Source organism: Lonchura striata, chromosome 38, assembly GCF_046129695.1.
Source record: "Lonchura striata isolate bLonStr1 chromosome 38, bLonStr1.mat, whole genome shotgun sequence".
Classification (NCBI taxonomy): domain Eukaryota; kingdom Metazoa; phylum Chordata; class Aves; order Passeriformes; family Estrildidae; genus Lonchura; species Lonchura striata.
In genome coordinates this window covers 2,002,541-2,014,131 of record NC_134640.1, presented here as the reverse complement: position 1 = coordinate 2,014,131, position 11,591 = coordinate 2,002,541, and the positions used below count along the sequence as shown (strand labels likewise).

Genomic DNA, 11,591 nt, shown 5'->3' with positions numbered 1-11,591 from the left:
ATGGAGATATTGGTGCCACCAGTAACCACCAGTGACCACCAGTAACCACCAGTGACCACCAGTAACCATCAGTGCCAGGGGAGGGTCAGGCATGGAGATATCAGTGCCACCAGTAACCACCAGTAACCACCAGTGACCACCAGTGACCATCAGTGCCAGGGGAGGGTCAGGCATGGAGATATCAGTGCCACCAGTAACCACCAGTAACCACCAGTGACCACCAGTGACCATCAGTGACCACCAGTGACCACCAGTGCCAGGGGAGGGTCAGGTATGGAGATATCAGTGCCACCAGTAACCACCAGTAACCACCAGTAACCACCAGTGACCATCAGTGCCAGGGGAGGGTCAGGCACGGAGATATCGGTGCCACCAGTAACCACCAGTGCCCACCAGTGACCCCCCAGAACAAAACCCTGTTACCAACCCCAAACCAGCAGGTGACAAAGCGGTGTCACTGTCCCCACAACACCAGGGGAACAAATCTGCCAGAGGGTGACAAACCCCTGTCACTGTCCCCAAAACAGAGCGGACAAACCTGTGAGAGCGAGTGACAAATCTCTGTCACTGTCCCCAAAACAGCAGGGGACAAACCAGTGCCAGCAGGTGACAAACTGGTGTCAGTGTCCCCAAAACAGTGGGGACAAACCCCTGTCACTGTCCCCAAAACAGAGCGGCCAAACCTGTGAGAGCGAGTGACAAATCTCTGTCACTGTCCCCAAAACAGAGGAGACCAAACCCTGTCACCATTCCCAAACCAGCAGGTGACAAACCAGTGTCACTGTCCCCAAAACAGCAAGAATAAATCTCTGTCACTGTCCCCAAATCAGCAGTGACAAACCTGTGCCAGCGGGTGAAAACCTGTGTCATTGTCTGCAAAACAGCGGGTGACAAACCCTTGTCACCATCCCCAAAACAGTGGGGACAAACCTGTGCCAGAGGGTGACAAACCTGTGTCATTGTCCCCAGAACAATGGGGACAAACCCCTGTCCCTGTCCCCAAGCCAACAAGGGACAAACCTGTGCCAGCGGGTGACAAACCCCTGTCACCATCGTCCCCAGAACAGCAGGTGAAAAATTCCTGTCACTGTCCCCAAAACAGAGGGGACAAACCCCTGTCACTGTCCCCAAAACACCAGGTGACAAACCCCTGTCACTGTGCCCAAAACAGCAGGGACAAACCTGTGCCATTGTTCCCAGAACAGCAGGGACAAGCCTGTGCCAGCGGGTGACAAACCCCTGTCACTGTCCCCAAAACACCAGGTGACAAACCCCTGTCACTGTGCCCAAAACAGCAGGGACAAACCTGTGTCATTGTTCCCAGAACAGCAGGGACAAGCCTGTGCCAGCGGGTGACAAACCCCTGTCACTGTCCCCAGAACAGCAGGGACAAGCCTGTGCCATTGTTCCCAGAACAGCAGGGACAAGCCTGTGCCAGCGGGTGACAAACCTCTGTCACCATCGTCCCCAGAACAGCAGGAGGGGACAAACCCATGTCACCATCCCCACCCTGGTGAGGACAAACTGTCCCCGTGCCGGAGGGGGACACAACTCCCCGTGTCACTGTTCCCACACCCCCGTGCCACTGTCCCCACACCTCTGTGTCACTGTCCCCACACCCCCCTGTCACTGTCCCCACACCCCCGTGTCACTGTCCCCACACCCCCGTGTCACTGTCCCCACACCTCTGTGTCACTGTCCCCACACCCCCCTGTCACTGTCCCCACACCCCCGTGTCACTGTCCCCACACCCCCGTGTCACTGTCCCCACACCCCCCATGTCACTGTCCCCACACCCCCCTGTCACTGTCCCCACACCCCCGTGTCACTGTCCCCACACCCCCGTGTCACTGTCCCCACACCCCCCTGTCACTGTCCCCACACCAGCAGGAGGCACAGCTGTGTCACCGTCCCCGTGACAACAGGGTGACGAGTCAATGTCCCCTCCGTGTCCCCTCCCCAGCGACACCGGCTGTGTCCCCAACACCTCCGTGTCCCCCCCGTGTCCCCTCCGTGTCCCCTCCGTGTCCCCTCCGTGTCCCCTCCGTGTCCTACCTGGCCCAAGCTCCTCTCCGGGGGGCTCTGCCTCATCTCGGCCGGGGGGACAACACGGAGAGGACACGGGGGGGGTTGGGGACACACACGGGGGGGTTGGGGACACACACAGGGGGGTTGGGGACACACACGGGGGGGTTGGGGACAATGGGGGGGTTGGGGACACACACAGGGGGGTTGGGGACACACACGGGGGGTTGGGGACACACACGGGGGGTTGGGGACAATGGGGGGTTTGGGGACACACACAGGGGGTTGGGGACAATGGGGGGGGTTTGGGGACACACACAGGGGGTTGGGGACAATGGGGGGTTTGGGGACACACACGGGGGGGTTGGGGACAATGGGGGGGATTGGGGACAATGGGGGGGTTGGGGACACACACGGGGGGGTTGGGGATAATGGGGGGGTTGGGGACAATGGGGGGGTTGGGGACACACAGAGGGGGTTTGGGGACAATGGGGGGGTTGGGGACAATGGGGGGGTTGGGGATAATGGGGGGGTTGGGGACACACACGGGGGGGTTTGGGGACACTGGGGGGGTTGGGGACAATGGGGGGGTTGGGGACACACACAGGGGGGGTTGGGGACAATGGGGGGTTGGGGACAATGGGGGGGATTGGGGACACACACGGGGGGGTTGGGGACACACACGGGGGGTTGGGGACAATGGGGGGGTTGGGGACACACAGAGGGGGGATTGGGGACACACACGGGGGGTTTGGGGACAATGGGGGGGTTGGGGACACTGGGGGGGGTCGGCCTGGTGGCTGCACCTGGTGGGGGGGAGGGGACAGTGAGGGGAAGGTCCGGCCCTTCCCAAGCACCCGACCCTCCCCCCAAAATCCCCAGAACGCCCAAATGCTCCCCAAAATATCGGATCCCCCCCCCCAGCGGGGACCCCAGTGCCTCCCAGTCCACTCCCAGTTCACCCAGTTGGGTGCCAGCACCCCCAAACTGGTCACCAGTGCCCCCCAGTTAAACTCCAGCATCCCCCAGTTCCCCCCTCCCCAATCCTGCCTCCCCTCCCATTCCACAGCCCCGAGCTGGGTCCCAGCTCCTCCCAGTCCATCCCAGTCCCCCCAAATCCCCCATTCCACCCCAAAACCCTCCCAGTCCCCCCAAATCCCATTCCAGTCCATCCCAGTCCCCCCAAATCCCCCATTCCACCCCAAATCCCTCCCAGTTCCCCCAAATCCCATTCCAGTCCCTGCCAGTCCATCCCAGTATCCCCCATTCCACCCCAAATCCCTCCTAGTCCCCCCAAATCCCGTTCCAGTCCCTCCCAGTCCCCCCATTCCACCCCAAATCCCTCCCAGTCCCCCCAAATCCCGTTCCAGTCCCTCCCAGTTCCCCCTTTTCCATTCCAGCCCCCCCAGTTCACCCCCAGCCCTTTCCATTCCTCACTCAGCCCTCCCCAGTCACCCCATTCCCCCCATCCCATCCCAGTTCTTCCAGTCCCACCCCAGCCCCCCCAAACTGGATCCCAGCTCCCTCTCCATCCCATCCCAGTCCTCCCGGTCCCACCCCAGTTCCCCCAAACTGGTTCCCAGCTCCCTCTCCATCCCCTCCCAGTCCCCCCAGTCTCCTCCCAGCCCCCGAACTGGGGCCCGGCTCCCTCTCCATCCCCCCCAATTCCATCCCAGTCCCCCCCAGTTTCAGCCCAGACCCCCAAACTGGTTCCCAGCTCCCTCTCCATCCCCTCCCAGTCCCCCCAGTCTCCTCCCAGCCCCCAAACTGGGCCCTGGCTCCCTCTCCATCCCCCCCAATCCCCCCAACCCCACCCCACTCCCCTGCGATGAGACCCTCCCCATCTCCTCTCCCCCAAACCCCCCCAGTGCCCCCCAATCCCACCCCAGACCCCCCAACTGGCCACCACCACCCCCCCATCCCCTCCCAGTCCCCCCCAGTGCCCCCCAGTCCCTCCCAGTGCCCTCCAGTCCGGCCCCGCCGCCCCCCCCCGGCCCTGCAGCAGCCGCTGCCGCTCGCAGAATACTAATGGGGCAGGCGGGTGGTGCGGCGGGGCCGCCTGTCCGTCCGCCTGTCCGTCTGTTCGCCTGTCTGTCCATCCCTGTGTCCCGCTGTCCCCGTGTCCCCCTGCCCTGCCCCCCCCGAGGGGTCTCGGGGTGTCCCCAGCCCGCGGGGAAAGGGAAGAGGGGGGATTTGGGGTGCTGGGGGGCGGTTTTGGGGTGTCGGGGTGTTGTCGGGGTGTTGTCGGGGTGTCCTGGAGATGTTTGGGGGGTGTCGGGGGGGGGCAGTTGGGGGTGTTATGAGGTGTGGAGTTGTTTGGGGGTGCATGTGGATGTTGTTTGGGGGTGTCGGGGAGGTGTTGTTGGGGGGCTCTGTGGGTTGTTGGGGGGTTTTGGGGGTGTCAGGGAGGTGTTGTTGGGGGGCTCTGTGGGTTGTTGGGGGGTTTTGGGGGTGTCAGGGAGGTGTTGTTGGGGGGCTCTGTGGGTTGTTGGGGGGTTTTGGGGATGTCAGGGAGGTGTTGTTGGGGGGTTCTGTATCAGGGATGTTTTTGGGTGCTGGGGTGGGAGGGGTCCCAGGGGATATTGGGGTCCCAGGGGTCCCAGGGGAAGGGGCTCAAGGGGTGTTGGGGGGTCCCAGGGGGAGTTGGGGGTCCGGAGCGGGGGGTGCTGGAGGGTCCTGAGAGGGTCTCAGGGTTCCGGGGGGTGTCCTGGGGGGTGTTGGGGGGTCCCGGGAGATGTTGGGGGTGTCCTGGTGGGGGGCTGTGAGGTGTTGGGGGGTCCCGGGGGCTGTTGGGGGTGTCCTGGGGGGTATTGGGGGTGTCCTGGTGTGAGGTGTTGGGGGGTCCCGGGGGGTGTTGGGGGGGTCCCAGGGGGTGTCAGAGAGCTGGGGGGGACCCCAGGGGGCTGTGTCAGGTTGTGGGGGGCCGGATGGGGGTCGGGGGTCCCGGGGGGGGGTCAGTGATGGAGTCCGAGAATTGAGGGGGGGTCCTCAGGGCAGCGCGGGGGGGACTGTGAGCAGCTCCCGGGGGGGATTTGGGGGTCTCGAGGGAAAACCGGGGGGGAGCTTTCGGTACCGGGGGGGTCTCGGGGGGTCCATCGGGGTTTCAGGGTGTTGAGGGGGGGGTCCCCAGGGTGGGGTGGGGGAGGTCTGTGGGGAGGGGTCTGCAGCCGCCGCTCACCTCTCACGCTGCCCGCCGCATCCCCGCCGCTGCCGCCGCCGGTCACTGGGACACACCGGCCCGGCCCCGCCCCTGCGGTACCGGCTCCGCCCCCCCGGTACCGGCCACACCCCCCCGGTACCGGCCACACCCCCCCGGTACCGGCCACACCCCCCCGGTACCGGCTCCGCCCCCCCGGTACCGGCTCCGCCCCTCCCGGTACCGGCCACACCCCCCCGGTACCGGCCACACCCCCCCGGTACCGGCTCCGCCCCCCCGGTACCGGCTCCACCTTTCCCGGTACTGCCCCGCCCCTCCCGGTATCGGTCCAGCCCCTCCCGGTACCGGTCCAGCCCCTCCCGGTACCGCCCCGCCCATCCCGGTTTTGGGGGTGAGGGCAGGTGACAGATGGGGACAGGAGAGGGGACAGACTCAGGTGAGAGTGGGGACAGATCCAGGTGACAATTTGGGACAAGTGACAGCTTTGAGAGAAGACAGGGGACAGGTGGGAGGACACATGGGGACAGGTGAGGGGACAGGGGACAGGTGGGAGGACACAGGGGACAGGTGAGGGGACAGGGGACAGGTGGGAGGACACAGGGGACAGGTGAGGGGACAGGGGACAGGTGGGAGGACACAGGGGGACAGGTGAGGGGACAGGGTCTGGTGGTGGCTTGGGGACAGGTGGGAGGACACAGGGGACAGGTGAGGGGACAGGGGACAGGTGGGAGGACACAGGGGACAGGTGAGGGGACAGGGGACAGGTGGGAGGACACATGGGGACAGGTGAGGGGACAGGGGACAGGTGGGAGGACACAGGGGACAGGTGAGGGGACAGGGGACAGGTGGGAGGACACATGGGGACAGGTGAGGGGACAGGGGACAGGTGGGAGGACACAGGGGACAGGTGAGGGGACAGGGGACAGGTGGGAGGACACATGGGGACAGGTGAGGGGACAGGGTCTGGTGGTGGCTTGGGGACAGGTGGGAGGACAGGGGACAGGAGAGGGGACAGACCCTGGTGACAGCTGGGGACAGAAGAGAGGACAGGGCCAAGTGACAGCTGGGGACAGACCCAGGTGAAATTGTGGGGACAGGAGAGGGGACAGACTCAGGTGACAGTGGGGGACAGGAGAGGGGACAGAGTGGGGACAGGACAGGGGACAAGCCCAGATGACAATTGGGGACAGGCCAAGGTGACAATGTGGGGACAGGAGAGAGGACAGGGCCAGGTGACAGCTGGGGACAGACCCAGGGGACAGAGTGGGGACAAGCCCAGGTGACAGTGTGAGGACAGGGGTGGGTGGTGGCATGAGGACAGGCCCAGGTGACAGTGGGGACAGGAGAGGGGACAGACCCAGGTGACAGTGTGGGGTCAGCAGAGGGGACAGTGTGAGGACAGCAGAGGGGACAGGAGAGGGGACAGAGTGGGGACAGCAGAGGGGACAGCTGGGGACAGGCCCAGGGGACAGCGTGAGGACAGGAGAGGGGACAGTGTGGGGACAGACCCAGGGGATAGCGTGAGAACAGGAGAGGGGACAGTGTGAGGACAGCAGAGGGGACAGTGCGAGGACAGCAGAGGGGACAGTGTGGGGACAGCAGAGGGGACAGTGCGAGGACAGCAGAGGGGACAGTGTGGGGACAGCAGAGGGGACAGCTGGGGACAAGCCCAGGGGACAGTGCGAGGACAGCAGAGGGGACAGTGTGGGGACAGCAGAGGGGACAGTGTGGGGACAGACCCAGGGGATAGCGTGAGAACAGGAGAGGGGACAGTGCAAGGACAGCAGAGGGGACAGTGTGGGGACAGCAGAGGGGACAGCAGAGGGGACAGCTGGGGACAGACCCAGGGGACAGCTGGGGACAGCAGAGGGGACAGTGTGGGCACAGCAGAGGGGACAGTGGGGAACAGCAGAGGGGACAGCTGGGGACAGGAGAGGGGACAGTGCGAGGACAGCAGAGGGGACAGTGTGGGGACAGCCCAGGGGACAGCGCGAGGCCCGCTCCTCCACGCGCCGCTGCCCCGGCGCTGCCCAAGCCGCGTCCATCACCTGCCCAGCAGCTGCTTCCAGTCCAGGGCCACGCTTGGCTGACGGCGACGACAGCGAGGAGGACGGAAAGCGACGCGGAGGGGACCGGAGCCGTGCCCGCCATCCCCCCGTCGGCGTGAGGGGAGCTGGCTGAGGGAAATGGCGCCGCCCGCCATCTTGGCACCCTCGGCCTGAGGGGAGGCCAGCGAGGGGAGCCCCCCATGGCCGGACCCGTATTTGGAGAGCCTCCTGTTCAGGTCCGGGAGGGTCCCGAGGGAAGTTTGGGGGTCCCGAGGGAGGTTTTGGGGTTCCTGATGGAGTTTTTGGGGTTCCTGATGGAGTTTTTGGGGTCTCTCTCCCGCCCCGCCTCCCCTCAGCGCTTTCCCGCCTTTTTTTTTTCCTTCCCGCGCGGCCGCTAGGGGGCGCCCCGCGCGCCGGCTTCTGATTGGCCGCGGCCTGGGCGAGGCTCCGCCCCCTGCCTCGTGCGGGTCTGCGGTGGGGGCGTGGCCTATGCAGGAGGGGGCGTGGCCAAAGGCGCCCTATAGAGACCCTATAGACACCCATAGAGACCCTATGGAGACCCTATAGAGACCCTATAGCACTCTATAGAAACCCTATAGCGCCTATAGAGACCCTATAGAGACCCAGAGACCCATAGAGACCCTACAGAGAACCAGAGACCCATAGAGACCCTATAGCACTCTATAGAAACCTTATAGTGCCCTATAGAGACCCATAGAAACCCGTAGAGAGAGACCCATAGAGACCCACAGAGAGAGACTCATAGAGACCCTATAGAGACCAATAAAGACCCTATAGACACCCATAGAGACCCTATAGAGACCCTATGGAGACCCTATAGAGACCCATAGAGACTCATAGAGACCCTATAGAGACCCATAGAAACCCTATAGCGCCCTATAGAAACTCTATAGCACCCTATAGAGACCCTATAGCGCCCTATAGAGAACCATAGAGACCCTATAGAGACCCAGAGACCCATAGAGACCCTATAGACACCCATAGAGGCCCTATAGAGACCTTATGGAGACCCTATAGAGACCCATAGAGACCCGAGACCCATAGAGACCCATAGAGACCCTATAGCACTCTATAGAAACCCTATAGTGCCCTATAGGGACCCATAGAAACCTGTAGAGAGAGACCCATAGAGACCCACAGGGAGAGACTCATAGAGACCCTATAGAGACCAATAAAGACCCTATAGACACCCATAGAGACCCTATAGAGACCCTATGGAGACCCTATAGAGACCCATAGAGACTCATAGAGACCCTATAGAGACCCATAGAAACCCTATAGCGCCCTATAGAAACTCTATAGCACCCTATAGAGACCCTATAGCGTCCTATAGAGAACCATAGAGACCGTATAGAGACCCAGAGACCCATAGAGACCCATAGAGACCCGAGACCCTGAGAGACCCATAGAGACCCTATAGCACTCTATAGAAACCCTACAGTGCCCTATAGAGACCCATAGAAACCCATAGAGAGAGACCCATAGAGACCCACAGAGAGAGACTCATAGAGACCCTATAGAGACCCTATGGAGAGAGACCCATAGAGACCCGAGACCCATAGAGACCCTATAGAGACCCATAGAAACCCTACAACACCCTATAGAAACCCTATAGAGACCCTATAGAGACCTATAGAGAAATACCCTATAGACACCCTATAGAGAACCATAGAGACCCTATAGTGCCCTATAGAGACCCATAGACAGAGACCCAGAGACCCTATAGAGACCCATCAAGACCCTATAGAGACCCTATAGACACCCTATAGAGACCCATAGAGATCCTGTAGAGAATCTATAGAGACCCATAGAGACCCTAGAGACCCATAGAGATGCAGAGATCCATAGACACCCTACAGAGATCCATAGAGACCCATAGAGAGCCTACAGAGACCCTATAGATACCCTATAGAGACCCTATAGAGACGAGACCCCTAGACACCCATAGAGACCCTATATCGAACCCCATTACCCACAATGCCCTGGCGCAATGCCTGACCCCGCCCCCCGACGATGACATCATCAGCCACACCAATGACATCATCGGTCGTGTTGACATGGCTGCAGTGACATCACCGGACACGCCCACCCAGTCGGTGACATCATTGGCCACGTTGATGATGTCATTGGCCACGCCCACCCAGTCAGTGACATCATTGGCCATGTTGATGATGTCATTGGCCACACCCATCCTGTGTTGTCATTGGCAATGTTGATTATGTCATTGGCCACACCCATCCTGTCAGTGTTGTCATTGGCCACACCCATCCTGCTGATGATGTCATCGGCCATGTCCGTTCTGCCATTGGCTGCCCGTGGCCTCCCAATGACATCACAGACGATGCCGGCCACGCCCATATCTGGCTGATGATGTCATTGGCCACGCCCATCTCGCTGCTGATGTTATTGTTGGTATCTGTACCACCGATGACGTCACTGGCCACACCCCCAGTGTGTGATGATGTCATCAGGTGGCCATTGATGATGTCATTGCAGGGTCAGGGGTTGGGCTGGGGGGGACAGCGTGGTGGGCGTGTCCAAGGTGTGTCCCAGGTAGGTGTGTCCCGTTGGTGCATTCCCAGGTAGGCGTGTCCAGTGGGCGTGTCCCAGGAGGGCATGTCCAATGGGAATGACCCTGATGGGTGTGTCCTGTGTGGATGTGTCCAGTGGGTGTGTCCCAGGTGGGTGAGTCAGTGGGTGTGTCCAGTGGGTGTGTCCAGTGGGCGTGTCCATTGGTTGTATCCCAGAGGGATTTCTAGTGGGTGTGTCCAATGGGTGTGTCAATGGGTGTGTCCCAGGGGGGTGTGTCCCAGGTGGGCGTGCCCGTTTGGGGCATGTACAGCAGGTATGTCCATTGGCTGTGTTCATTGGGTGTGTCCAGTGGGCGTGTCCAGTGGGCGTGTCCATTGGGCGTCTCCATGGGTGTACCCAGTGGGCGTGCCCATTGGGTGTGTCTAGTGGGCACGTCCATTGGGTGTGTCCATTGAGTGTGTCCATTGGGCGTGTCAAGTGGGCGTGTCCTTTTGGCATGTCCATGGGCATGTCTGGTGGCCGTGTGTCAGTGGGGGTGTCCCGTGGGGTGTGTCCATTGGGTGTGTCCTAGGTGGGCGTGTCCCAGGTGGCCATGTCCCAGGTGGGCACATCCATTGGCTGTGTCCATTGGGCGTGCCCCAGGTGGGCTTGTGCCTGGGTATGTCCATTGGGCGTGTCAAGTGGGAGTGTCAATTGGGCGTGTCCATTGGGTGTGTTCATTGGGTGTGTCCATTGGGTGCGTCCACTGGGTGTGTCCATTGGGTGTGTCCATTGGGTGTGTTCATGGGCGCGTCCATTGGGTGTGTCCATTGGGTGTGTTCATGGGCAAGTCCACTGGGTGTGTCCATTGGGCATGTTCATTTGGCGTGTCCAGTGGGCGTGTCCATTGAGTGTGTCCATTGGGTGTGTCCATTGGGTGTGTCCATTGGGTGCATCCATTGAATGTGTCCATTGGGTGTGTCCATTGGGTGTGTCCATTGGGTGTGTCAAGTGTGAGTGTCCATTGGCCGTGTCCATTGGGTGTGTCAAGTGTGAGTGTCCATTGGCCGTGTCCATTGGGTGTGTCAAGTGTGAGTGTCCATTGGGCGTGTCCATTGGGTGTGTTCGTGGGCGTGTCCATTGAGTGTATCCATTGAGTGTATCCATTGGGCATGTCCATTGGGCGTGTCCATTGGGTGCATCCATTGAATGTGTCCATTGGGTGTGTCCAGTGGGAGTGTCCATGGGTGTGTCCATTGGGTGTGTCCATGGGTGTGCCCCGGGTGGGCGTGTCCCGGGTGGGCGTGTCCCGGGTGGGCGTGTCCGGCTCAGTCCCGCCCCCGCAGCCGCAGGTAGCCGCCCCCGCTGGCCAGCGCCAGGGCCCCGCCCAGCCCGGCCAGCGCCGGGCAGTGCCCGGGGTGGCCCCCGAGCACCCCAGGGTGCCCCCCGAGCACCTCGGGGTGGTCCCCGAGCGCCCCGGGGTGGCCCCCGCTGGCCAGGAACAGCCCCACCGCCAGCAGCGCCGCCAGTCCTGCGGGGACACCCGGGGGGACATCGGGATGGGGACATCGGTGGGGGGGACACAGGAGGGTGACACCGGGGGGGGACATAGGACGGGGGGAGGTGACACCAGAGTGGGTGTTTGGGGGGTCCCAGGGGAGTTTTGGGGGGTCCTGGAGAAGTTTGGGGGGTCCCAGGGGAGTTTGGGGGTTCCCAGGGAATTTTGGGGAGTCCTGGGGGAGTTTTGGGGGGTCCCGGGAGAGTTTTGGGGGGTCCCAGGGGAGTTTCAGGGGGTCCTGGAGTAGTTTAGGGGGTCTCAGAGGAGTTTT

At 62.0% G+C, this 11,591-nt stretch overlaps 1 protein-coding gene across 1 annotated transcript in view; it reads left to right on the top strand.

Moving 5' to 3' along the window:
* Nucleotides 1–11,030: 11,030 nt before the first annotated feature.
* Nucleotides 11,031–11,591, top strand: part of LOC144248130 (cathepsin D-like) — a 6,692-nt gene continuing 6,131 nt past the window's right edge. The window contains exon 1 of the mRNA XM_077789829.1: nucleotides 11,031–11,290. Within this exon, the coding sequence (XP_077645955.1) occupies nucleotides 11,031–11,290 (260 nt within the window). The remainder of the gene's footprint in view (nucleotides 11,291–11,591) is intronic.